Source organism: Alosa sapidissima, chromosome 22, assembly GCF_018492685.1.
Source record: "Alosa sapidissima isolate fAloSap1 chromosome 22, fAloSap1.pri, whole genome shotgun sequence".
In the NCBI taxonomy this organism is placed as follows: Eukaryota; Metazoa; Chordata; class Actinopteri; order Clupeiformes; family Clupeidae; genus Alosa; species Alosa sapidissima.
This window is the reverse complement of record NC_055978.1, coordinates 1,605,405-1,633,386: the sequence shown is the minus strand read 5'-3', so window position 1 is coordinate 1,633,386 and position 27,982 is coordinate 1,605,405. Positions and strand designations below refer to the sequence as shown.

Below are 27,982 nucleotides of genomic sequence, written 5' to 3'. Positions count from 1 at the left end.
TTAGGAGTCCGCTGTCTTGGTTTGTATAGAAATGGATATAAGTGACACATACACGCAAGACGGTGGAAATACGGGACCGACGGTAATAGGGGGAGTTCCGATATGTTGCTAGTGACAAAATATTAACTTTCAGTGTTTTACGATGTCTTTGTCATGGGGAAGTGTTTTTCCCCATGCATTTATTCTAGGCTACTGTCAGTGACTGCCGTGAGAGAAGCGGGTTCTGTGTTTCGTTCATGTCAGTGACTGACGCGAGAGAAGCGGTGTCTGTGTTGTGTTGTGTTGTGTTGTGTTGCGTTGCGTTGCATTGCGTTAATTTATTTTCATTGGGCATGCCGTGCCGTGCCGTCCACAGCTCTTCAGTTCTAACAAAGCCGAAATTACTCCTTTTGAAACAATGAGTGCAGGAAGCGCGTTTGTATGGTTATATTGCTTGACGGGGGGGATACCAAGCAGCTTTCAGCCATAAGGCTACTTTGAGAACATTTCAATTCACCCGACACTAATATTCAAAATGTTGAAAACTATTTCGGCATAGCCTATAAAGCAGTTTAATTAAATGGAATGTTAGTTGTAAACAAACGAGCTACTTGGTGAGGCTTGGCCTCACAGATGCGCTCGTGCCTTAGATCAGGGGTCCCCAACCTTTTAAGTACCATGGACCGGTTTGATTCCCTTTTTTTTTTTTCACGGACCGTGGGGGGGGGGGGGGATTGGGGGTTCGGGGGTTCCATGTTCCATATGTGTTGTGCATGCATTACTTGAAAAGAACTAGCTACAGTTATGTATGAACAGTGAAGGTAACAAACTCTTAAAAAAGTGAAAAACGTGAACTTGAAGAAGTGAAAATTGAACAATATGAACTATGAAAATTGAACAACTTGAAGCTACATCTACCAAGTGTGAACATGCTTAACAAAATATGGGAACAAAACATGGGAACTAAACGTGCATTACGAATATAATCAGTGGGAGCCCTGTGCTTGTTTCCCTGCAACAAGACAGTGACACCCTCAGTGTGTTTGAAATGTCCAGTCGATTGCGCAATTTGGTCTTAGTTGCAGTCATTGCAGAAAACCCGGCCTCGCATAGATACGTGGTGGGAAATGGAAGCAACTTTTCAGCGCTTTTACGGCTATCTCGGGATATTCTGCTTTGGTTTTGATCCAAAAACCCGCCAGAGAGGTTTCCTTATACACACTCTTAAGACCACTGTCATTTGCAATTTCGATCAACTGCTCTTCCTCCTGCGCTGACATGTTAGGACTATTCGGGATATTGACAAATGGGTTGCGGACCCACTCATTGGTTTGCCGTGGATCTTTGGAGGATGGAAAGTAGCCTAACGCTCAAACTCATTTGAAAGCGGCAACAAGGTGATCGCGCACCAGCTGCGAGAGAAAGGGCCCTGCCTCAGTCTCTCCCAAAACCCCCACTACTGTTTGGAACATATCAAATACACCCCGTCCCCATTAGTCCCCACAAATCAAGCTTGGCTTTAAAAATGCAGCGACTTTATCTGCCAGTTTAAAGACAGTCGTCATTCTCCCCTGGAGTGACAGGTTGAGGTCATTAAGCAACCCGAATATGCCACATAGGTAAGCGAGTTTTGACACCCAGTCCTCATCACTAAAATGTGCAGCTAACGGTGACTTTTTTTCTGTAAGAAATCTCTGCAGCGGCTCTCGCAACTTAAACACCCTGGCCAGTGTTTGCTAAAGATGCTTGTTTTTTGTTGCTCATTCTAGCAGTTTAGCTAACTTCGTGTGACACTACCGTTCGCCAAGAACTGATCAAGTGAAGTGAGCTGACCTGAGGCTGCGCAGCGCTGAAGTGTTGAAGGCGGGACAGACGTAAGAAAATAGACCTTGCAAAATGCAAACATGCATGCAATCAAACAACTGCATATAGGCCTATGCCATGTAAAAACGTGACATTATTGCGCATGCATTTTTTTTAAACGTGACATTATTGCGCATGCATTTTTTTTAAACTCATGTCGTAGGCTAGGCCTGGTTAGGAATGTACGGGCTGCGGCCCGGTGGTTGGGAACCGCTGCCTTAGATGGCAGGAAAAATCTTCAGCCTATTAACTGACCACCCGATTCACGTTGGCTGGGGGGGAAGGGGGGCCATCAGACATTTGTGACCAGTTAATCCGGCCCTGCCCCCAACAAAGCACACCTTCCCACCTCTGACAGCTTAAAAGAAGTCAAGAGGACTCCTTACTCACAGACCTATTCACAAACCTGCGGTATTTTGCCGTGTTTTGAAATCCTATGCAGCTACAGGAGCTTTCAATCGTGAGGAAGCAATTTTGCATTGTAGGCCTAACTAACATGCAATAACGCCACCAACAACAACCAAAACTAGGCTAATCATTGTCAAAATGTAAATTAAATGTAACATTATTGTGAATCAAATTAAAATGTTCTCTTTTGCAAACGTAGGCATAGGCATAGTATGTGTTTGTATGTGTTTTGGAGCCAAAGGACTAGTAATAAATGAAAACAATCTCCAAAGAGCTATATCTACTGACCAGGTAATGTTAACGATTCTTGCAAGAATATTCTCTAATCAACAGACTGTGAAGAAACAACTGTTTTGATGTCATTTCAAAAATGCCTATGCTCTGCTTCTCAGATTAGAGCAGCTCCGAGTAGCCTACCAAGTGGCTGTCTTCAGAACAGCTCAAATCCTACATAGCACCTCTAAACAGGATGTTTTCCCATCGAAGGGACACTATTTTGGAAAATAACTCTTCAATTAGTCTCAAAAGTGTATGGAAGTCCATTACCCAAAATCCCCATGAGGACAGCAGGCTCTCTAGAGGGAATCTGCTGTAGAAAAGGCAGGATCTCATCAATAACAAACCATTTGTCTAGGTACTCAAGAATTTTCCCCAAACACACCAAGGAATTCACCCGAACCTGCAAACAAAAGACAGGAAAACAATAAGCTAGTCATGCTTTGGCGAACAAAGTCTCATAAGACATTTAAAATGACACTTGCCAGGAAAGAGTTACACAGAAGTTACAAAGAGAAATGTTTGGCTATCATGTTATTCAGTTGGATTCTTTAGCCTGTCTTTTAATCGTTCTGAACAGTTAAACAAACATTAAACATACTGATGTTTTAATATATGCATATCTCCTTATTTCCATAAAACAGTAACATCATGCCTGTCAACTCTGTGTGTATTCTTGGGAGGCATGCACTTTAATGAACTTCCACAAGTTACATTAGCAGATAAAAAAAAACTGCCTTTATGGATAGTACAAAAGAAATGTCTCACCGCTAATGAGGAAGTCTGTAAGCAGGCCGATTTAACACGTGGAATCAGTGCATTTTTCATGGAAGGATATTCAATGAGATTGGCAAATGTTGGGATGATGTTCAAGCAGAGCTCCTATGAAAAACAGGCATTGTAACAACTACACTACAAAAACATATATTGGTTATAACAACATTGCTTGCAATTTGCTTCAAGTGTTTCTGTTGCTTTACTTGTATCTGGATGGATGGGGCCTCAAGAGCTCTATACACCATTGGAAGAACACAGCTCTTAATTTCTTCTGCTGGTGTCTTGGTTAATAAAAGGTCCATCTTCTGCAGGAATATTAGGAGGATCTACACAGATAATGATGTAAGGAATATTTAAAAGAGTCTCTGAGCAAAGCTATTTAATCATTCAATGACACTTCACAGAACACACACAAATCGTACTGCAAAATTGAGAAAAACAAACAAATAAATAAATCAATATACAGTATACTGTGCCATGAAAAATAATTCCTTCATGTACATATTTATTATATCCAAATCTAAGGAGATCTGCAAATACAACCTCTTTTTATCAAAATTATGTTCTGTAGAAGTTGACGGTGAAAACAACAATAACCACAACCACAACAACAATAATGATATACACGTTGTCCTAGATCTAAAGACTCACCATGTTGCTGGCCTGAGAGCATAAGAAGAAAACAAATAAAAACACAACATCTGAAAAAACATTACAAGATCTCTTACTTGAGACCACATGAAATTTGCATGGATGAAAAGTGTTGATTGCTATACCTAAACCAAATTTAACCAGGAGAGAATAATGAGTGACAAACTGAAACTGAAATAGTCATTTTTGTCAATGTGGTATGTAGGTGACATGCAGGGGGAATAGGGTGGTCCTTATTTTTAAAGTCTCCAATTGTCATGCTCTTAAAGGGACATCAGGCAACGTTTTCGTGTTAATTAATCATCTTCGTAAGTCGGTATATGGTTAAATGACTCATTACGGGGCTCTCGCCCGCCCCTACTGCCTGTAGGAAGAATGTCCCACTTGCAAGTTCGGTGTATCCTACCCGCCGACCGAAGCAGTATCAGTTTACAGCACAGAGGCAGGCTGAGATTGTTGCAAACGTGTGTATAATGGCAGAGCCGGCGAAGAATTTCCCCTGGGGATCAATAAAGTATCTATCTAGATATCTAAGAAGCAGCGAAAACCCTTGACTGAAGACGCAAAGAAAAGGAAAAGAGCTTCAGACTGAGCGAGGGGGAGTTTCGTAGAGAAAAAGCATCAGGCTTGCCTGGTGTCCCTTTAACCCTTCAAATTGTTCCTTTATGTAAGAAAATACAGCATGCCAATTTTTATGGCAATAACATAATAATTACTGGTAGCTCAATAGCTTTAAACTTTGAGATGATTTTCTGTTTGATGATTTTTCATAAAAACAGATCATTTGAATAGATGTTGTAACTGGCTAGTAAAATCCCAAAACAATCTCCATAAAAGCATCTAATGCACCATATATTCCTAAATATGTATTTTAGATACATATTTTAGATACATATCTCAGTTTACTTATTGTAGAAACTAAATCCAAATTAATCCATCCATGACCCGGTTTAGCAGATTTAGCTTTCCTGGTGGAATCAATACATATTTCTATTGATGATCACAGTGGTTATTGTTTGGGTTTAGAGCAAAAGTCTTTCAAAAACATTCAAACAATTGTATCCATGGAACCCCAAATATGTGCCACAAAACTGTATGAGGAAAAGGCACCTTCACCATTCCTTTCTCAGCTTTCTTGCAGTTGTGCTGTGTACCAAGAGCAAAATCATGGCAAAAACAAGAAGTGAAGTTTATTTGATTGGTTCCACCATACCAGAATTAGTTGGATCAAATCTGCCATCTATTAGAATGGAAGATCACTGACAGATTTATCCAGACTGCAAAAAGTCACCACTGGCTGCTGAGCATCAGAAATGTGGGATTGTTGCTCTGATTTCAATAAAATATAGTTCATTTGCAGCAACTTTTAATATTACTTGCATATCACAATAACGCAATAATCTTCCACATGATTGAGCTACCTCTAAATATATATTTTTTGTCAACATTTTTGCATATTTCTAATTTTGAAGTTAAAAGAGGTTAAGGAAACAAACATTTTGCAAAAAAAAAAAAAAAAAAAACATTGGACTTCATAAGGAGCACCCTAAGGGGAAGGGACCCATGCTGTTACTGAGACATAAGCCATAATGTAAATATGCTTATTGTAGTGCCCCCTTGTGGTGGATTTGTTTCATATGTGCCAATATAAATAAATCTGTAAAGTTTTATGACTATCAGCCATTTAAAACCCTCTATTTTATTTGTTGTGTTTTTGCTTTATAATTGCAAATATTAATATTTCTTTAAAACAGATCAGTAACTACAAAATGTCCTTATACATAGAAATAAAATGGTTCAGTGTAATGGGTTACACTGACGTTATACTACACAGAATGATATAAAACATATATAGTGTATATATAGTGAGTTAAAGGGAAACTAGGAAGGATTAGCTATATTTCCCCCTCTGCTGGAGAAATTGTGCATTATGCTATTTTAAACTGTGGAAAGGATAACGATAAAGCACATGGATTTGTTTACAAGCTAGCGAAACGGTTAGCAAGTGCGGCAGAACAATGTGGATGTTACAAGGTAAGAAACACGATTTAAAACGAGTTTCTTGTGTCTCACTTCTCTTTCCGGGACGGCAGTCTCAATGTTGCAAGGTTGGTTTTCCGCCTGGGGACACTAGGGGCAGCGGGGAAAGTCACCATTTTCACCGGAATAGGTCATTTAACCATCCAAATGATTTCTAAACGGGTTTATTATGTTGAAATAGTTGCCAAGTTCCCCTTTAACAAATCACAATTATTCACAAGATATAGACAAATCATGTTTAAATTAAGTGCTTTTTTAACTCAAGCATAAAAAAACATTAAAAGGGGAAATTCTCAAACATTTAAGAGAGATAAAACTTGCTATAGCACCACAGTGGTCTTCAGGGACCCTATAGCAGCCAAAAACGTAATAATGGCCTATAATGTAAAAACTTGCCAATAATGTAATAACATTTCTGAACCAATAACGTCATAACTTCGTACAGTACATTGCTGGCTGGTTATTACGTTATTAGCTGGATAAAAATAAAAAAAACATTACAAATGCAATGACAGCCAATAATGTAATAATCACCTTACTGGAGGTCAAGCATCGAAGGAACCCATAGAGTTTATATAATTATTTTTTTTATTACAATAATAATAATAATAATAATAATAATAATAATAATTATTATTATTATTCTATGAATGTGAATATGAATCTATGGCAGCCCATAAAACCAACCGTCTGGTAAAAACATTTGAAATTTGGCACACTGATTAGGGACAGTAACATGATTTTTTCTTGCTTGACATGTCAGCTATAAGAGCAGAGTTGCAATGGCAACTCTGCCCTGTTGAGATGTTTGGCACCCTCAATGCTGCTTGCAGCTTTATTTTAAGTTTTATTGGATATGAAGTGTTATACTTCCATGGCACATAGCTGGTTAAAGACCTGACTACCAGTGGTGCAGTGGTCTATGTGATACGCAGGACTACACTAGCCTGGCCACGCCTATCTAGATCCCCTTTCAGGGAGATACTATTCACTACCTTTTCCATCAGTCGGCCCAATCAGTGACGAGGGGGGATGACGCTATAGTTTCGAAAGTTGATCACTTGTTGCAGACCTTTTACAGCATTAGGAATAATAGACCTTTTACAGCATTTGAATAATACATTTCCAAACAATGCAGCTACCTCACAAGATTAACTACCTTTATGGGTATAGGTGTGGGCACATACAATAAATCAACAATACCTGGATAGGTTCATGTTGCTTGAATACAGGTGTCAGGTCTGGCAGGATAAGGCGGACATATTCCTCTTTGGTACACTCTTCAGCTATCAGCAGCACATTGGGTAAGATAAAAGGGACCATGTCTGGGTTGACAAACTCAGATGTCAATGCTGGAAGGACACGCTGTACCACCACTCTCTGCAAGCAAAGTAACATAGATTATGTCTCAGATATGGACAAATATAATAACACCACAAAATAGAATTAGGGATGCACGATATATTGGCCGCCGATATATTATCGGCCGTTAAGGGAAAAAATGAAAATATTATTATCGTTCCGATAACAGAATTCCGGTCAATAATTAGCGCAGATATTTTTAAAGCCCTAATTTCCCAACTAGGGGCATGTAAGGCCCGTCTGGCTACACTGACTTACTTGAGCTTGGTTGGCTATACTTCCTCAAAATAATGTCAGCAGGGTGGATGTATTTCACCATTCTAACAAGAGCTGTGGATCTGCGTTGAATCTGTACATCCCAAATTCCTCTTCCTCCGTTTAACCTAAGCAGAGTGGAGCTCAGCCTACTGAGCTGTCTTGTGCTGGTGTGTTTGCACTTTACCCCGCTAGTCGGGGAAACAAATAAACAAACTCTTCGGTGGGGCGAGTAGATAAGTAGTTCTAAGTTGCATTTTAGTAGGCCTATTATATTTGCATTTTGTTCACTTGGGTTTTGTATTATTACCGAGAAATATGCTACCCATTCCTGCTTTAGTTCCAGACAGGTCATCATCATTTCTTCTTCATCATCATCATAATCATCATCGGCGTTAACTACATAGATATGAAAACGATTTATGCACTGTTGCTGGCCACTCACTCAAAATTCACTTAAAGGAGCCACAGCTTAGGCTACAGCTATTTTGTTGACTGCTGTACCATTGAGGACTATTATGAGTTCTGTCCATCATAAGTGGTAGGTAAAATTACTGCAATTCAATGATGCTTATTAAATGCTTTCCCCAATTCACTTTTCACTTTTTTTTTTATCAGTAATATCACTTATTCCACTGCTTGGTTGAATTTCCCATTGTCCTGTGTAATTTAGAATGTGTATTAACCATATGTTATTTGCACACCTATGAAGTAGATCCAATTTGTTGGCCGTATCACACTCGTATATTAATTTGCCTAACTCGTTAAGTTTAAATGAACTGTCACGTTGCATCCAAGCTGTAAAATACAGACGTTCAGAACATAGCAACATTGTAGCATATGACGGAGGTGGATTTTAGCTAGTTGAATGACAAGTAGGCTAAGTAAAACAGCAATTTTTCAAAGCTAAGGTTCATCAGAATCCTGAGATATGCCTGCTTGACAACGGGAGAGATGGAACTAACGACTGGCCTTTGGTCATAGCAACCATCAATTTAGAACTAGTAACGGCAGTTTGTCCTTCAAGTTGAGAAATTAGTTGATATGTGGCAGAAAGAAGTAGTTCTACAAACAAGACAGTTTTAGAGATTAAAAGGTTTACATTATAACAGGAAATTAACACAACGCAAGTGGCAACAGTAGAATAAGCGGGATAATGGACTTCACGCCGTTTGACTCTAAAAAGTTAACACTTTTCTAGATGGAATGGCCCCTCTGCTTTGCGTCGGACTGTTTTACCATCTAGAATGTGTATTAACTTTGTATAGTCGAACGGCGTGTCGTCCATTATCCCTTACTTATCGTATCGGATCGGCCACAACAAACCAATAAATATTGGTTATTGTTATCGGACAATTATACAGTCGGACAGTTATATTGTTATATGACAATATATATTTTCAGGCTCTCACATCTGAAGCATATTATACACACAAAGAAAGGCTGTACCCTTAACAACAACTGTATCTGTACTATTACACACAATTTATATATTGAAATCATGGAAGGAAAATGAGGGGGGCAATGTACTTTAGACTGCCTTATAAGCGTAATCTTCTCACCTTTGGAAGTTTGGGTAAGACTTTGGGTAGGCCTTTATAAAACTGGGATTTCTGGAGGTTGTCCCTCTGAAAGAGTGAGTCAAGGTACTGCAAAGTCATGGCCCCAACATCGTCAAAAAAAGGGATCTGTTAAAAATGAAGAGAACTTAATCATGTGTGTTGGTATTTGTTGATGCCCGCATCAAGGGCTTGAGTTTTGTCTGGTGATGTTGCTGATGGGATCATAAATGGCCACAGCAACATAGACGAATGACGGATCATTCGAATGATCATTCGATTACATTTCTATCCAGCCAAGTGCTATAGTAGGCTATAAACAGAAGCTGTGTTGTGGTAATGCTACAGATTGACTTCTGGTTTGGCTGACTTAAGTGACCATCAGTAAACATGTTGCATGTAAACATGGTGTTGCCCTACTTTAGATTGATATCCTCAATATTGATTGTACTACCTACCATGTCTAGATATATAAAATGTATTCATACCATAGTTGCCAGAATATTGTATTGAAAATGGTGGTGGTGTGCTACCAAGCCTGTTGAGACTGTTAACGTGATTATGCTTTCCTGAAGTGACATACATTTTTATACACTAGCAGCCACAAAGAGCAATATTCCAAAGGGTTATTATTAAACATTCCTGAGTAACTTACTTATACTTATAACGTTAAGTTATAGGCACCTCCGATATTTAGTTAGCTGGTGGGGTAAGCCACTGAACATTCAAAGGGGCTAAAATATGAGTTTGCGTACAATCACTATATTCCTGATAGTTACAGATAAATGTGCATGTCCTTTCAAAGTTACAGATAAATGTGCATGTCCTTTCAAAGGACATTTTTGGCAAACACACAAGAAATGTTAGTGGTAACCTATCGTTATGTAGCCATACCTCCATTTAGTTTTGCATAGCAGGCTTGCTCTGAAGACATTAAATAGCCACTTAAGAATATCTAGTTACCATTAGGCAGCAAAGGAGCCAGATGTAAACATGTGTAGATAAATATACAAACTGTTCAATATCAAATATTTTGATTTTGGACTGCAATATTTTGATTTTGGACTGCGTTTTAGACGCTAGTGATCATTCTTACATAAAGACCCTTTCAATCTGTTTGATTGAGAGTTTCCGATTGAAATGTTCAAAACCAACACAGAAACTTTGAAATGAAAAGGAATTGGACGATGCTCTACAAAATGTAGATTTTTACATTTTTGTTTGTCCCCAAGTTACCCTCAATTAGCTCAATGTTGTTTTCTGTTGTGTTCTATGCCACAGGACATACCTTAGGAACACATGTTTGATTATGGAGTTGAAAGGGTCTATAGCTCTTTTAATTACATGTTTAAGTGTCCCAATTAGAGCTCATATAGGCAAGCTTAAGAATGTAACAGGAAAGCCAGAGTCTTTAAACATGTTGGTTTGGGCCTTACCTTTGTCATCTGATCGGCATCAGGACGCACATTGGCTGTGACATTCAGGAGCATCTTCACATGTTCACAAACGTCCTCTGGAATCTGGCTCAAGACTGCAGGACTTAGTCGACTCAGCTACATTAGAACATTGCATATTTCAGTAACATTCATTACTGTGTGCTAGCAGGCTGGTCTGTTTAAAAACGAACTAACTAACATTATATATATAAGAATATATTAAGAAAGGGAATACAATAACATTCTGATTAACTATATATATATATATATATATATATATATATATAGTTAATCAGAATATGCCATCAATGTGCCATCTGCCTTCAACAACAGCGGCGCTCGGGGAGCAGTGAGGGGTTAGGTGCCTTGCTCAAGGGTACTTCAGCCGTGCCTACTGGTCGGGGTTCTGGTCGGCAACCCTCCGGTTACAAGTCCGAAGCGCTAACCAGTAGGCCACGGCTTCCCCCTAATGGTAATGGTCAATGGTAATATCATGCAGCTAACAATGTTATGCTAATTTAAGATGGCTAATTCTGATGTAAGCCTGCTTATGTTGTAAGCTGTGAGTGCATCCTCACTAAAAAAAAAAAGTTGTTGCCATCCGTGTCGAGCATTGAGAACATTGTTCGTGTATACACATAGTTTACTTAAAAGAAAGGTTTTGGACAACTCACTCCTTGACTGGCAAAATGGTGGCGAGCAGAAAAACCAAGCGAGTTGTTCAAAACCTCTCTTTTAGTAAACTCTGTGTAAACAATGTTCTCAATGCTCAAGTTCATGTGTAGAGACACTGATGATACTTCGATCAAAGTTTCATGTTGTGTCAAGCCTTCTTAGTGTTTTAAAAATAGCGATTTTGACGTGATCATGTATCAAAATCATTGGCGGAGCGAGGGGGTGGCTTCGGGGGCTCAAGCCCCGAATCTTTTTTTGTATACATTTGCTTTCAATTTCCAACGATTCTAATTTCTAATTTAACTTCCCCCTCGGTTTCTCTATAAATTTTACAAAATGTAGGCTACTATTAGTGAGCAACTATCCCTTATTTTAAAAGTCCAATATTGACAGATAATCTGATTTCCCACACGATGAATTTAGGCAGTGCCAGAGCCGAGATGTAGCGGTTTACGTCATAAACCTTAGGCCAGGACAGTTCAGAGCGGCGCAGTCAGTTTATACAGCAAGCCGGTAAGAAAAAACTATTGGCAAGACATTAGGCAATTAGGCTACTGTACCCAACAAAAATAAATATAATACAAAAATAAACTTTAGAAAGACAGAAACTTTGTTGTAGCCAACTGTATTCATAGAGTCTCAATGACCGAATCAGTAGATGTACCTGTTGTCAGTTGAGTTCCTTCAATTAATTTATTGTAGGCTAGTAGCCTAGGCAAATATGAAACGGAGATGTAACGTGGCTACCGGCGGGATTTTGAAATTGCATGTTTCATGCATTTTAGGGCAAACAATACCATGGGATTGAGGAGTTCTCCATTTGAGGAACGTAATCAATTGCGGACGTGCACAGACTAGCTCAGACACAGAGCGCATATAGGCCTAGGTTAGGCTATTTTCACTTTCTAGAGTGTGCATTCATTACGTAAAAGATGCTTCATACCAAAACAACGATATAGTAGGCCGACATAGTAGGCCTAGGTTAGGCTACTTTCACTTTCTAGAGTGCGCATTCATTACGTAAAAGCTTAAAAAAAAAGCTTCATTACGTAAAAGCTTCATACCCAAACAACGATTAAACATTATCAAATGTAGCCTATCATGACGTGTTGTCACCACTAATCTATAAAGATCAGTCGTTGTCACAAAGACTTACTCCAATTAGAAAATCGAAACCAAAATCATGTAAGTGTTCTCTCATTGATGCCTGTAGGCCTATAAGGAAAATGGGATTTCAATTTGTAAAATGTACCCCCCCTCCTCCCCCAACTGAATTAGCCCCCCTATGTGAAGCACTGAAGGGGGGAAATTCCCCCCCATTTTGAAAAATGAATTTTAAGCCCTGGATTAAACTTAGCTTCATGTGTTCCACTGAACATTATAATAAGTGGGTTCACAATGTGTGGGGCTGTGCTAAACCTGACCATAAGGCTACTTTGGCCAGAGTTCAAAGTAAAAATGTATTGAGACAAGGTAGCATCCCATCAGGGTTATCTCAGCATAGTATACTAGCCTATAATATACAAACCATACAGTAACTCATAAAAAATGCTTAATTAACTAAGTGCATGCTGATCAGATAGGCTATGCCTATAGACCCCTCTTGAAAGACCCAAAGTGCCAGTCAGATATACCTTGAGTCTCACATTTTTAAAGTCTCAATGTGTCCATTAGTTTACACAGAATTCACTAGAAGTCATTATTTAAGAGGTTATTTTTCAAAATGTTCTGACGGGAGGGCATGCCCCCGGACCCCCCTAGCCTTCCTGTGTGTGACACTGGGCTAAGCCCCCAATGTTTCAAATGTCTGGCTCCGCCCCTGATCAAAATAGTAGTGCCCCTAAGATTCCCATTCAAAAGGCCATTTGACCCGAAAACGACAACACGGACAAGCTTAAAAGTGGCGCTTTGCATGTAATTATGCTTTTAAACTAAAGTTTGACTCGGGTACATTCACAAAAACACCCTAGGATGCATTTTGGCAAAAGTTAGGCTTTAATGTCTTGTATCTGGGAATATCCCAATATTTAGTCCCAATATTTATTGTTACGGTGCTCAGCAGTGAGTGTGCATGCAAAAAGTACCCTATTCCAGTTTTTGTTTTTTTTAAATCGCCACAAATGGGGTTCATGTGAGTGAAAAATATGTACTGTATGTTGCAAGTGCCCAATATCATAGATGCAGAGTTTGACTTCACGACACATGAGTTTTTTGCAACACACAACACAGCTGTTAGAAAAACATGCAAGCATCACTAAGAGGAATTGATAGCGTCAAAAAAAAAAATGGAATCGGTTCTTCAGACACTGCAATGATATAGTTATTGTGAATTCTTTTTGTGAATTCTTTTGATAATCATGTAGTAAAAATCTGTTATGATGACAGCCCCATCACAAATATAACAATACAATGTGTACACATGCACAAAATTGTAGAACTTTCCCACCTGGTCTAACTGTCTGCTGAAGCTTTTGAAGATGTCCTGCTTGTTGACCTGAAAAACCGGCCGACCCTCATTGAAGACTGCATGCATGACGACACCCAGAGAGTACATGTCAGAGGCTGAGTCACAGCTAACAGACAGGATGTACTCTGGTGCCACATACTCAGGGTTAGGAAGGCATAGAGGTGAAAGGTTCGGGTCCCACTCCTTACACACATACTTTGCCTGGACGTTACATGTGAATACACACAAAAGCACAGTGCCATTAGTCTGAAAATAGAAAAATTAATGCTTTTAGGTGTCTGCTAAAGCCAAAAGTGGATATCTGCCTCACCTCGGCCTCCGAAGGGTTGCTGGAAGAGATGCTGAAGTCAAATCCCATGATCTTCCAGGATCCACTCTTGTTAATAATGATATTCTCAAGGCACAAGTTGCCATGTACCATCTTAACACCAGTGTGGAGGAAGGACAAACCCTCTGATATCTATCGCCAAAGTAGAAAAAGGGAAACACAACAAGGAATAAAGGGCTGAACGAATAAGGGAAAATAATTGTGATTTTTCTGATCAAATCACTTGATTTGCAATACAATTTTTGAAAGCCATCATACTGCTGCCAATGGTGGTTTTTTAAATGTTGGTTCATGTTTATCGTGTTGCCTTAGGAAATAGAAAAATACTCCCAAATAATCTCAGTTGTGAGCTGCATGATTTAGCTTATTCACCGCATTTCCCAAAGTTGGATAAGTCGATACATACCCTTCTCATCTCTGTGTATAATTACTCAGTCTGACGCACCCACCGCTAGCCTAGCTTAACCCAGGTGCCTTGAAGTGGTCGGCTTCAATAGCCTACACCTCCCAATAGTGACAAAAGTCCAACTCCAACATTTTCCTACATGCTGTGATCCGTACAGTTACAACGTGTACAAATAACAATGTCAAATGAGACACAGCCATTTTGTAAACATATACATACTTGGAACTATGTTTTCATTCAGGGAAATCCCTGCTCTTTGGGGTTTGAAGTAAGCTTTTCAGTTGCTGCCTACAAATCACTCCGCCCAAGTAGCAGTGCTTCGCCTGAATATGAACACAGTGTTTCCCCTACTATGTATTCAGCAGCAGTGCAGCACCGCTCCTAGAATTTAAGCGCCCCGCAAAAAAAGTCGCCTAATTAAAAAAAAACACGCAAGTGAACTTCGCAAACAGCTGCCGTTCGTTCTTCTCCAGGTTTGATGTCAACAAATAATACTAGACTAACGTAGAAGGCGCAGTCAGGGATTTCACAGGAAATGTTTATGTTTAAGTTTATTAGCAGACGCAACTTTGTGCAAAAAAACAGCCTACATTATATTTTAACCAGGGAACCAAATTAAACACGCCAGCGAGGTAGCTCGCCCCTATATTCAGTGGCCTATTCCCAGATAAATTCCACGCAGGGTTTCGTTTTTGTTTGTTCTATATACAGTCAATGCTCTCAAGCACTGTGTTGCTAACATACCTAAGCTGTGAAATTAAGGTATAGCCTACTGGTGGGTTTAATTTAATTTGAGTAAGAGGATATGCAACCATTTACATCTGGAGATAGTTATTTGTAATTCCCATAGAGCTCACCAAAATCATAGAAATTATCATTACAAGACACTCATCCCCTATAATCCAAGATAAATTTTCTTCGAGTTGTTAAGCCTTTTGAGCATTTATTTTAACAAATGACATGGAAAACATAATTAATTTCATCCACATATCCTAATGCACAATGCACAACAACGCTACTAAGTTAGCTTAAAACCGTGAGAATCAAGTAAGTCTCACGGGCCGTCACGGCTTTAAAGTGACTCAATTCCACTTGCACAGCACCAATACAGTGTAATGACAAAAATTTGGCACAGATGCAGCCAGTGTTAATTTCATTGACAAAGACTATGACGAAGAATATTCGTCAACAAACGGACGAAAACTAAATAAAAACTAAATAAAAAGTCAGACATGATGACGAAGACTGTAACAAAATATAACTGACACTTTAGTCAATTAATAAAAATTAACTACTCAGAACTACTCTTTTTGTGGTACAAGTTGGGAAGAAATCCAATCAGAGCGAATCTTTGAGGATAGGTTGAGGTTATGCAGAAGCAGCAGAGCCATTTAAAAAGTCGCGGCAAATGCAGGCACAACAGCTAAACAAACGCAGCAGTTTCATAGAAGAACAAAGACGAGTTTGCAGAACTTCACACAGTTTCGAGGACGTTTTCACAACAGTTAGGTTGTTTACATTTAGGGTATAGTTTAATTTAATACCTTTTTTAATACCTGTGTGTTTAGATTGGATATGTGCAGCAAACAAGTGACTCTCTTACTCTTACATTGACTTCCATTGTATTAAAAGAGCACCACATGTGGTGCAAAGTGGTACTGCAGATACAGTACAAATTCAGTGGATTTATAGACAATATTTAAAAAAAATCTTCTCAATGAAGAAACTCAGCAACAAGCCCACATTTTGGGCAGATGATCCTCACATACAGAATGATATATGGTAAAATTAAAAAAAAAAAAATTCTGTTAACTGTCCACGTGGTGAAATGAGAAGATGAAAACAGGCTTTTTGAAAATCAAGCTCAATTTTTAAAAAATCCTCTGAAAATATGAAAATGATAAAAACCAAAGTTAATGCATGGACAGGACCCTATAATACATATACGTGTCGGAAAAAAATCTGATGAATTTGTGTCACATACTTCTTGAATGAGAAGCCCTCAAAAGTGATGATGGCTATAAATTCATAATGTGAAAAGACATTTTCAGAGCTTTGCAGAGGGGAAAGTACACAAGATACATCTGATCCGATTAGATTTTTTAATTCAACAGGAAAATGTACTTCTATTCACATAGTTTCACTAATGTGTGTGAAATACCAAACTGTATGTGACGAAAATGTTGAAAAATAACCCCCTAAATGATGACTTCTGGGGAATTTTGTGGAAACTAATTGGTAAATTGACTTAAAATATATTATATTATAATATATTGATAGCATATTACAATACACCCTATAAAAACCTACACAGGTTGTTATATTCAACTAATTTTAAGCAAGCCTATTGGGATCTCATCACATACTACATCAAGGGAGTAAGCCTATAGCTCCTGAGCAAGCTTTGAATAATGTAAAGGTCACACTTGTTAAACTAACCTTAACATGACATTTACTGAGGGTAGAAAATGTTAAATCTTATAGCCTAAACCTTATCTTATAGTCTAAACAAAGCAACACTGTCAGGCCTATGTTTTACCTCTATTCTGTAGTCAAGGCAGGGGTAGCTCATTGCAAATAACCCCTTATAACATGTACATCTGTTTACATGTTATACTCTTGTTTTTTCCCCTTTCATTTAATTAATGAAAAGGCCTTGTGCCTTTATGGGGACTTTTATTGATTCATTGAAAATGCGATGGTGCAAATTATTACTTTTTTGGATGACAATGACAACTGGTAGCGTAGATATACTTATAGCTTTGATTAAGCCTCAATGACGCATATTTATGTGGAGAGACAGTAGCCCTACGTGGCCGATGAGCCACTGAGCCAGGCAGTAGATTCTTCAATCTCTGACTACGTCTGCACATTGTTGTTTGCTGGCTAGTAGACTCCATACATTCACTCCCATCCAGGTGACATTTATTGTATTTTTACAGATGTGGCAATAAGCCTCTTGGATGTTGCCAACTAGCCTAAGCCAGTCTTTGAATCTTTGAGTCCGCTAACCAAATGTCCGAAAAATTACATTTTCCCATGACTTCGAACTTTTGGCAACAAGTTTGGCAGCAAGCTAGCCGTATATCCAGTGAGTTTGAGGGGGCGCTAAAAGTTTTATATATATATATATATATATATATATATATATATATATATATATATATATATATATATATATATATATATATTTCACACAAATTTTAGGAGCTAGGCATGCACTTAACACAAATGGAAAACCTCATAGTTAGTGGTTCAAAAATGTAATACCTCATCAGATGACGTTTATTACCTTTTAATACCTTTTACAACCCCGCGGACACCCTGCAGTCATTATACTGTATGCACAATCTTAGTTTCACAGCTGTGACTGATTTCAGCTGTCTTCACTCATTAATCACATTTCAGTGACATTTGACCCAGTGCAGTCTGGCTATCGTGACTGAAGCAGGCAGACGAAAAAGCACTGCTTTGAATGAATCATTTAGCCTTTGTTTTAAAAAGAACGCCCAGACCAGTACTGTTGACAGGAGCATCAATCTAATATTTCTGCAGTAAGGAATTTCCGTTGCCTACCGTAGCAGTTCTCATGTCTGAAGTAGCACCTCAATGCAAAACAATCCGGAGGTAGTCCTACGAGTTAGCACACCTGTTGATGATAATAATGCTAGCCGCCAGCCTTGTCAAAGGTAACTTCGCTAACGTTTTGCTGAGCCTACCTTAACTAACCGACAAACTTCCTTAATAAATGAACTACATGTGTTGCACATTTGAAACAAAATGTATTCAAAAGTATGTTGAAGGTGGTTACATTTAATGAAAATGTGAATGAAAATAGTAGCAGGCTACTACTGGTAGCTCACGTAGGTGAGCACGCTCGCTACGCTAATTTTCATATACAAGGAAGTTTATTGTCACATGCATATAGTTACTGGAAGTAAGAAATGCAGTGAAATTATGTCTGGTGTCAGCCTATTTGTGCATTAATGGGGGGGGGGGGGGGGGGGGTAAAAAGTGCAGTAGAAGAGGGGTTTAGTAGATTAAGTGGCAAGGGCTGCATAAAAAATGTGGGGGAGGATTGGGATTGGGTGGGGGGCACCAACAAGGAGCACCCAAGAGCAACAGGGGCAAGGAAAAACTCCCTTACCAAGGAAGAAACCTTGGGCAGATCCACGGCTCAAGGGGCTAACCCAACTGCCAGGGGTCTTGGTGTGTGTGTTGGGGGGGATGACAGGGGAGATGGGATAGTGTGCTGTGTATGTGGGGAGAGGGCAGTGTGCAATATGTGTGTTGGAGAAGCTTCCTCATGAGACAATGTGTGTATAGTGGTGTCCCAATTCATAGGGAAAGATCTTCACCTCCACTTCCCTTGTCGAGGGGACTTTAATGTTGAGGGCAATCAAAACCAAGTGGAAGTTTTAAGGGGGGAGAAATGGGACGGGACCTAAAACTCTGTGACGGGGCGCATAGCTACCGCCACCGCAGCGACACGCTGCGTACGTTAACAGAGACTGAGCGCGAATGTCAGCTTACGTGTTTGTTATGTCTGTCTTCCATGCCATTCATCTACTTATGTGTTTCATGTCTGTTAACCATGTCATTCATCATACAATTACAGTAATCCCCGTTGCTGTTAATTAGATGTCTCAATACATTCTACACAACGGTGAATTTGCCTAGGCTACTTTTATCACCTACAACTCTTTACAGTTTAAAATCATACATTTCCATTCATTGTCATTTACGTTAAAATAAGCACTCGTCAAACTTGTCTTGTCACACCAATGTTGTGTTTATTTTAAGTTAAAACCATACAGCAGAAAATATTGCAAAATGTTTGTCTCACCAGCGTTCAGCGTCTCATCTTCTGTTTGTTGTGGTAAAAGTTTCCCTGTGCCTAGTTCCGGGTTTTATTAACGCGGTGACTTCCGGGTTCACCAGAAGTGAACGTGTGTTTTAATAAATGAATTTGTATAGGCTGTTAAAAGAATGTTGGCTATGCCAACTTGAAGATGTTTAAAATATGTCACATATAATTGTCCAGATATTTGGAGCGTTTTCTAGCAGTTACCTAATTTCTGTTAGCTCACCAGTGATACCCCCTGTACTTTTGATCGTGTTGGTATGATCCAATTTAGAGGGGCACTTGGGCCTAATTTAAGCCTCCCCAGTGGGTTGGTAGGGAGAGCAGGTCATGGACAGACGTGAGTCTTGTAGCTCTCCTACCTACGGTATTGTTGACTGGTACAAAGTCAGTGTTGATTATTGTATTATAGACATTTTTTGACCATCATGTCAGTTTATTTTCTTTATTAAAAAAGTTTTTGTTTTCCTTTTTTTTTGTTTTTTTTTTTGCTTTGTTATTATTAATGATTAATTAATTGCCTACGGGCCTTATTTTGGGGGAAAATAAAATCCTATCTTCTACAAAAATCCACCTTGAGTCCTTCCTGAGAGTGTTCCACCTTTTGCTCAACCCGCCTCGACACACTTACCCTTAACAAACTCTTATAACATTTAGTCGACTAAAATTAGACTAAGACTAAGAGAGAGCTCAAGAGAGCTCAGAAGTCATTGGTGTGAATATTGAGACACAACTTTTAGTCAAATTTCTTGAGGTCTGCTTATGCTTTTTGCTGCAAAATACTTAATGGGCCTGTGCCATTGCTGCTGGTTACCTCTGCAGGTGGAATAACTGCTGGATGTAAATGTAACCTCCATAAAACCGTGAGGTTCAACCCTCCATTCACCTGGACTCAAACCAGCAACTCACAGCAACACAGAATAGAAGAGGAGTATGCTAGCAAGTGATATAAAACCCCCAGGGTGCTAATTTCACTAGCACATGTCTTTGGGCATCGGCAAGTAGGTCTACAAAACGTAAAGCCACTGCACCAGCTGGCTACCATTATATGAAGGAGGGTGAGTTAAAGGTTTTCATAAGGGTTACTGTCTCAATCCATGATGATCAAAAAAGATAAAAACCACATAACCATGATTATGGTGTGCATATTTCACTTAAGCTTACATCTAGGGGTGGTCTGCAAAATGAAGAGACCAATGGAAAAATGATGAGACCAATGCACATTTTTCTGATGTCATCCTACGGTTACTCCCTCCCTTGCTTACCAGACAATGTGATTTTCAGGCTGTAAAACTGAAGTAATTTCAAGGGCTGAAAATAATACGAAGACATAAGATTTGAACAGAAATATTTTATAGGCCTTGGTTTTGGAATTGGTTTTCCAGTGTTCAGGTTTCTGTACTTGAAATTAATGCAAAAGAGCACATATTAAGGGTGTAACAATACACAAAAATTACAGTTCGGTGTGTACTTTGGTTCTGAAGTCACAGTTCCGTTAATTTTCCATACAGTAGGCACTGCTAACCTAAAATTCACTGACAATATTTTTGATGCACAATGGGAAAAGTATTTTGAAAAGATGTCAAATGGTTTTTGACCTTAATTGACTAAACTGACATATGGTCCACTTGTGTAGGAACTCTAATTAGAAACAAAAAAGTTTTTTGTGCTAGTTCACCACCTTAGCATGTATTCTGTCACACTACTACAACAAAAAAGTCTGATTTACACATTTAAGTGTTTATTTCATTACATTGTGTTTACTCGCGCCTGTATATTTCTCCTAAATTCACCAAAAGTTAGCATTCTATACCTTGCATGTACTACCGCGACCGTGATCCAAAACATATCATGTGTAGTACCGTTGGAGTCGAGTCTAGGCTGAGAACGGAATCTCATTGGCTGTGTTTCAAGGCTGCTTTCTCAAAATGAGTTTCCTCTCCCACTCTTCCGAAATCTCCACTTCAGAAGCACTTACATACACGGCGTGTACGATACACTGAACTTGCAAGCGGGATATTCTTCCTACAGGCAGTAGGGGCGGGCGAGAGAGTCTTCATTCGCCCTGCAATGAGTCATTTAACCATATACCGACTTACGATGAGTAATTAACACGAAAATGTAAAAAAAAAAAAGTTGTTTAAGTAAGTAATCAACAGGTGATAACTATTTTTATGCTATTCACTTGTAGTGTTTTGTGTCTGAAGGCTTTTGCTCTTATGTTAATTAGCAGGATTATAACACTATATTAGGAGAAATAACTTGTCTACCTCAAATCTCGCTCCTAGTCTATATCACAGTATGTTTTATAGTTCAGGATATCCAGAGAATTCAGAGAATTTAAATGGCTATAGCAAACAAAGATTACCTGTAAGAGTCCATACTTGATCTCAACATCATACAATTTGTAGTTCTTGATTTCTGTGGGTACTGGAGTTGGCAGATAATCCCACTGCCCCAATACATTGGCCAAACTGGCAAGAACAGGCTCAGTGCAGAATGCCAAGCAGTCTCTGAGAGAAAGACAAAGCAAGAATAAGTGAGAAAGCAATATAATCAAGAACTGGCACCAATTTAAAATAATAATAATAAAAAACGTTGGGGCAAACCAAGGGCCAATTTCATCATGCAGGCATAGTGAAATACAAGACAACACAACAATAAGAAAGAACAGGACAGACAGAGGTGCAAATGTGGGAGATTAGTCTCAGGAGAGGGAGGAGGAGATATTCAAGTTCAGCAGGCAAATAGCCTCAAAAGTAAGGCTCAATCCCAATTTTCTGTCTTACCCCTTCCCCAACTCCTTTGTCTTACCCCTAACCCTTGTCTCTCGAAACCAAGTGGCAAGACATAGGGGTGAAAATATTCCCCTGGGAAATGAGACATCACTAGCGTACCATATGGGAGAGCCGGGATGATTGAAACACTTTTGAATTAAACGTAATTTACAAAGAGATCGTACCACACTGAAAGCTGTTTTGTCACTAGCAACCAACATGTCTTGTCAAATAGAATCCTTATTAATGCCAATATTTTACATAAACAAGTCTCTTGGTATGCTTGTTTTTCCGGTGTGAGCAGTACATGTTGGGTATTTCTCTTAGCCCTTGGTTTCAAGCTTGCGGAAATTCTCGCTTTTAAATGGGTATCTACTTGGGGTCGACCAATTATCGGCCGGGCCGATTATTAGGGCCGATATTTAGCATTTTTATAATTATCGGTATCGGCCCTTTTTTCCACCGATAAGCCGATATTGAAATGGATAAATAATGAAATGCGCTACTTTGTCTGTAAAGCGTCTCTCACTCCCTGCATTTGCTACTCTGTGGTCAAGAACATTGTCCCGCCCACTACACCATCTGATTTGTTAGTTAGCACGAATGCAGCCAATCAGGATAGAAGACTGAACATGGAGAACGTTTCTCACTGAGGCAGATTGTAGACTGGACTTCAGCTGTACGGAGCTATTTTTCAAAGGTAAGGAAGAGCCTACCTTACATTGCTGAAGTTGCAATGAATCACAATAATCTACACTGAAGTTACAAAAAACACAACTTTGTAAGCTATTGTCTCTTTGATCAATAAGTAAAGCACCCACTTCCTTTATTTAGAGAATTCCCGATTGATGCACGTTACTGATGCTGTTTACTAGTTAGCCTACAAACTCGGGTGCTGCGTGTCGGGAGTTCTCTGCCTCCGCCTCGTTCGTTAATTGTGAATAACGGGACACCTCAGCGGACATAGTACATAGTAGACAAGTCCTAAATTATGTGATAGCGAACGTCAAAAAGTCTAATTGCTCCTTATGAAATGGACTGTCATAGCCGTAATTTAATCCGACCTGAACTAAATCGCATCCTCAGCTGGCTATAAACGTGCCTTTTAGGCTCTCAAAAGTGTAGCTTATAGCCTACATATGGACAAAAATTGCATGCTTAAATAGCCTAACAACTATTTTAAAACTGTTTTGTTAAACTATTCAACCGTAACACTTGCCATCACGCATGCACCTCTCCTTCTCTCGTGCACTCACACACATGATGGCAAAGCATCCTCTTTGTGACAGGTCCCTTAACAAGCACATAGCCCATTGTGTAGGCCTACTCTATGAAAATAATTGCTATCACTCAGCTCTTGGATTAAAATGATACACAGGATTTACACTTGCAAGTGATGCAAGTTGATAGACAATTGTGTCAATCAAAAGAAGAAAGAAAAGTTTGCATAATTAAATGCTTTTGAATGAAATTTTTGCAGCATATCGCCTTTACTATCTACCCCCCTTTTTGACAACTGACATATCGGTTTTACATATCGGTTATCGGCCTCATGTTTTGGTAATAATTGATATCGGTATCGGCCCTCAAAAAAACATATCGGTCGATCCCTAGTATCTACCCCTTATCCTTAGCCCTACCATTTGATCCAAAAGAGAATTGGGATACCCCTTCCCCTCACGTGAACGCACAAAAGTAAGGGGAAGGGGTAAATATAGCCTTCCTCCGATTTGTGAGGTCACACACTGATGTTGGACAAGAAGGCCTGGCTCTCAGTCTCCGCTCTAATTCATAGTGTTGTGGTCAGGACTCGGTGCAGGCCAATCAAGTTTATCCACACCAAACTCTGTCATACTGTACTTATCTGACTGCATTGTGCCAAGTGTGAAGTTTGGTGGAGGGGGGATTATGGTGTGGGGTTGCTTTTCAGGAGCTGGGTGTGGCCCCTTAGGTCCAGTGAAATAAATTCTGAATGCTTCAGCATACCAAGAGATCTTGGACAATTCCATGCTCCCAAATTTGTAGGAACAGCTTGAGGATGGCCCCTCCTGTTACAACATCACTGTGCACCAGTGCATAAGGCAAGGTCCATAAAGACATGGATGGCAGAGTATGGTGTGGATGAACTTGACTGGCCTGCAGAGTCCTGACCTCAACCCTATAGAACACCTTTGAGATGAATTAGAGCGGAGACTGAAAGCCAGGCCATCTCGTCAACATCAGTGACCTCACAAATACGCTTCTGGAAGAATGGTCAAAAACTCCCATAAACATACTCCTAAACTTTGTGGAAAGCCTTCACAGAAGAGTTGAAGCTGCTATAGCTACAAAGGGTGGACCGATGTCATATGCAGCAAAGTCGCAAAATTGCGACAAACAACAATGCTTATTAAAACAGATGACAGATCCAAGCATGGTGACAAATCTCATTTGTACTTTCCACCACTAGTTGGCAGAGATCCAGAGCTTCGATTCAAGCCCAAATTCGCTGCACAAAGTTTTCAGGAAGTACTTGACTTACAAGCGAGAAACACAAAGAAGACATGCATCTGTTTGTAATGACGTGGAAGCGATGCAGGCCATAGTTTTGCACAAATTGAAGCAGAAATACACCAAATGTTGAATAAAACGCTCACATACAGTATGATGAAGTCTTGGGTATGTTATTCACCTATTCTGATTATGAAGGAGAATCTGTCTTTTGGAGATAGTTTGGAGATCATCTATTGACAGTGATAGTCATGGTGCGTCTGTGAATGGAGTTGTCTTTGCGTGCATACAACAGTGTCCACTAAGCATACCATACTTATTTCGACCCTCGAATGGTCGCAGTGGCAGTGGTAATCGTGATGATAGTGTCCATAATGGACGTGGTACAGACAGCAGAGGTAGTAAAAATAGGGCTCTGAAGAACTACAAAGTCACCCACGATAGGAACTGATTTGACCAGGCAACTTTATTGTATAGTAGCATAGGGTTTGTGGTTATAGTAATAGTTAACTATTGTTGGTTTACCGTTTTCCTGTTAATTTGTTTTGTGGGTGCTATGACAAAACAATAAATTAAAAATGCTCAAATATGTCCAACATCCAGTATTTACTAAAAGGTGCATAATTTGAGGTGGTTGCCATCCAGTGACGTCATAATATTCTAATTAGATGAGTGAATTTACCCCCTTCATAAACTTTTGTTCATACTCAGTGATTTTCACATTTACAGTAGGACTTTATCTCTGACCACTTTCAAGCCATGGCGTTTTGAAATTTTGATTTAAAAATCCAGTGTTTTTTTTTTTTTTTTAAACCCTGGCACCTAAAGGACTACTGTAAACCCTATGGATTAAGAATGGGATGTCACTTAAATTCATACGCGAGTCAAGGCAAATGACCCAATACTTTTGGCAATATTGTATGTACAGTGGGGAGAATAAGTATTTGAACCCATGCTACCCATGAACCCAAGTTGACTAAAACGCTTATTGGGTTCAATGCAAATCAAACCAGCTAATAGGCTAACTGAAAAACACACCATGCCAATCTCTAGGTATGGTGAAGGGTATGTGATGATGTGGGGCTATTTTAATTCCAAAGGCCAAGGGAACTTTATCAGTATGCATAGTATCCTGGATCCATGAAATAAGTGGCGTTTAAAAATAAAAAATCTGCCTGCCTCTATGGGAATTTAACATAGGGGTCAAATACTTATTGCCCCTGTAACTTAAGGAAGAACATTTATTTATTTACGATACATTCTTCATTCACTAAGAAAATTGGTGTCCTTAAAGGTTGGATTTTTACTATTTGTTTTAATTAAGGCATTAAGATCAATTTCTAACAGATGTTTTTATATGTTTCTTTTTAGTCAACTTTAGCATGGGTTCAAATACTTATTCTCCCCACTGTATATAGATAGATAGATAGATAGATCGAGATAGATAGATCGATAGATAGATCTCAGATAGGACGAGACCGAGTGGAGTCAACCTGTTCATTTAGGGTGAGATCCGGTTGTAAAAATGTGTCCAAGATGTACGCTCAAAACACCCCCTTAGTTCAGCGATGTTTTGCTCAGTCCACTGTTTTATACACTGCAGCCAGTGGAAGGCATTTATAGCCTACCATGCACCCGGACAATATTGTGCGTCTGCCCTAATTCTGAAGCAGTGGCAACCACTACAAAATGTAGAGGAAACACTGAGGAAGAAAGTTAATGTTTTAATGGCTACATCACAACACAATATGAAATATGAAGTGAAACTGGACGGGCCATAATAACCTCTGACTAGTTTTACTTATTGTTAAATAAAGCGGCAGCCAGCGGGGGAGGATATACATCGGCAGAATTATTGAAAAGGCAATCGCAACTACATTGTGCATCTGCCTTATTTCTAATACCATGGGGACATTAATTTTGGGCCGCAATCCTAAACATAGAGGAAACACTGAGACAATTATGAGTGCACTGTCAAGAAAAGAAGAAACACTTACCTTGACTCCTCTAGTGGGTGCTGGACTGTGAGAAGCCGTGGGTGCCTCAGGCGTGTAAGCTGCTGAACTCCTCTTTTCAGGGAATCTATTATTTGGTCCTTTTCAAATTTCTGGTATTTTTCTATGATTTTCTTGTCGAAAACAAAAACGGCAACTTCCTGAAGACAAATGACAAAAAAAAAAAAAAAAAAAAATCGACTTTGTTAGTCATTGTAAAAAGAAGCAGTAAAGAGATTCTAGCTGGCTAACTACCTAAAAGACATGCAAAAACCTTGAAAAGACCAACGGCTCAATTTACACTAATAAAAACTTGCCAACATCAGTGTTTCCCCTAGATTTTTTTTTTTAACCGTGGCGGCAGGCCGCCCAATATTGTGTCTCCCCTAATTCTGAAGCAGCCGCTAAATGAAGAGGAAGCACTGAGAAGAAAGTTAATGTTTTAAATAGGCTAATTATATAATATATAATATGTGAAGTGAAACTGGACGGGCCATAATAACTGACTAGTTTTAGGCTACTTATTGTTAAATTGCAATGTGAGCGGCAGCCAGCAAGGGAGGATACAAATACTTCCTATGTTATGTAAGGAACACAAGCATGCACACACACACATAAGGAATATGGAACACCGGTTATTATCGGGAAAATAAGACCCGACAGGGCTTTGCACAAAAATATGACAGCCGCTCAGTTCTGCACATTCTCTCCGCAAAAATAAATCACGGTTGTTAATTTTTTTCCATCTTCTACTCCATTCCCTACTCTTGCAACTTTTGTGTATGGAAATGAGTGTGTGCATGTGTGCGTTTGCTTTTGTGTATATGTGTGCTTCTCTGTGTGTGAGTTTTCGCTTGTGAGTGTGTGTGTGGGGGGGGGGGGGGGTAATGGGGGGGTGTATGTGTGTGTGCGCACTTGTGTCTGTTTGCCTGCATGTGTGTCTGTGTGTGTGTGTGTGTGTGTCTATATAAGTATAGTATAGTATATATACTCTTTTGATCCCGTGAGGGAAATTTGGTCTCTGCATTTATCCCAATCTGTTAATCTGTTAATTAGTGAAACACACAGCACACAGTGAGGTGAAGCACACACTAACCCGGAGCAGTGAGCCGCATGCTACAGCGGCGCTCGTGGAGCAGTGAGGGGTTAGGTGCCTTGCTCAAGGGCACTTCAGCCGTGGATGTGGGCATGGGAGAGCAGTGCTCAACCACTTCCCCAGCCCACATTTTTCCTACTGGGTCGGGGATCGAACCGGCAACACTTCGGTTACAAGCCCGAAGCCCTAACCAGTAGGCCACGGCTGCCCCCACAGCTGCCCTGTGCGTGCGTGCGTGCATGTGTGTGTGGGCGTGCTTGTCTACTGTGTGTGTATGCG

The 27,982-nt window shown here is 39.5% G+C and overlaps 1 protein-coding gene across 3 annotated transcripts in view; it reads right to left on the bottom strand.

Moving 5' to 3' along the window:
• Positions 1-27,982, bottom strand: part of scyl2 (SCY1 like pseudokinase 2) — an 84,145-nt gene that overhangs the window by 40,378 nt on the left and 15,785 nt on the right. For 2 of the 3 annotated variants that reach the window (XM_042077941.1, XM_042077938.1), the window contains exons 3-13: positions 26,611-26,768; positions 21,715-21,859; positions 14,059-14,208; positions 13,728-13,949; positions 10,607-10,723; positions 9,174-9,299; positions 7,198-7,374; positions 3,955-3,966; positions 3,507-3,629; positions 3,295-3,408; positions 2,797-2,929 (exon numbers count right to left, since the gene is read on the bottom strand). In XM_042077941.1, coding sequence (XP_041933875.1) covers positions 2,797-2,929; positions 3,295-3,408; positions 3,507-3,629; positions 3,955-3,966; positions 7,198-7,374; positions 9,174-9,299; positions 10,607-10,723; positions 13,728-13,949; positions 14,059-14,208; positions 21,715-21,859; positions 26,611-26,768 — 1,477 coding nt within the window. The remainder of the gene's footprint in view (positions 1-2,796; positions 2,930-3,294; positions 3,409-3,506; positions 3,630-3,954; positions 3,967-7,197; positions 7,375-9,173; positions 9,300-10,606; positions 10,724-13,727; positions 13,950-14,058; positions 14,209-21,714; positions 21,860-26,610; positions 26,769-27,982) is intronic. The other variant, XM_042077939.1, reaches the window with a different exon arrangement.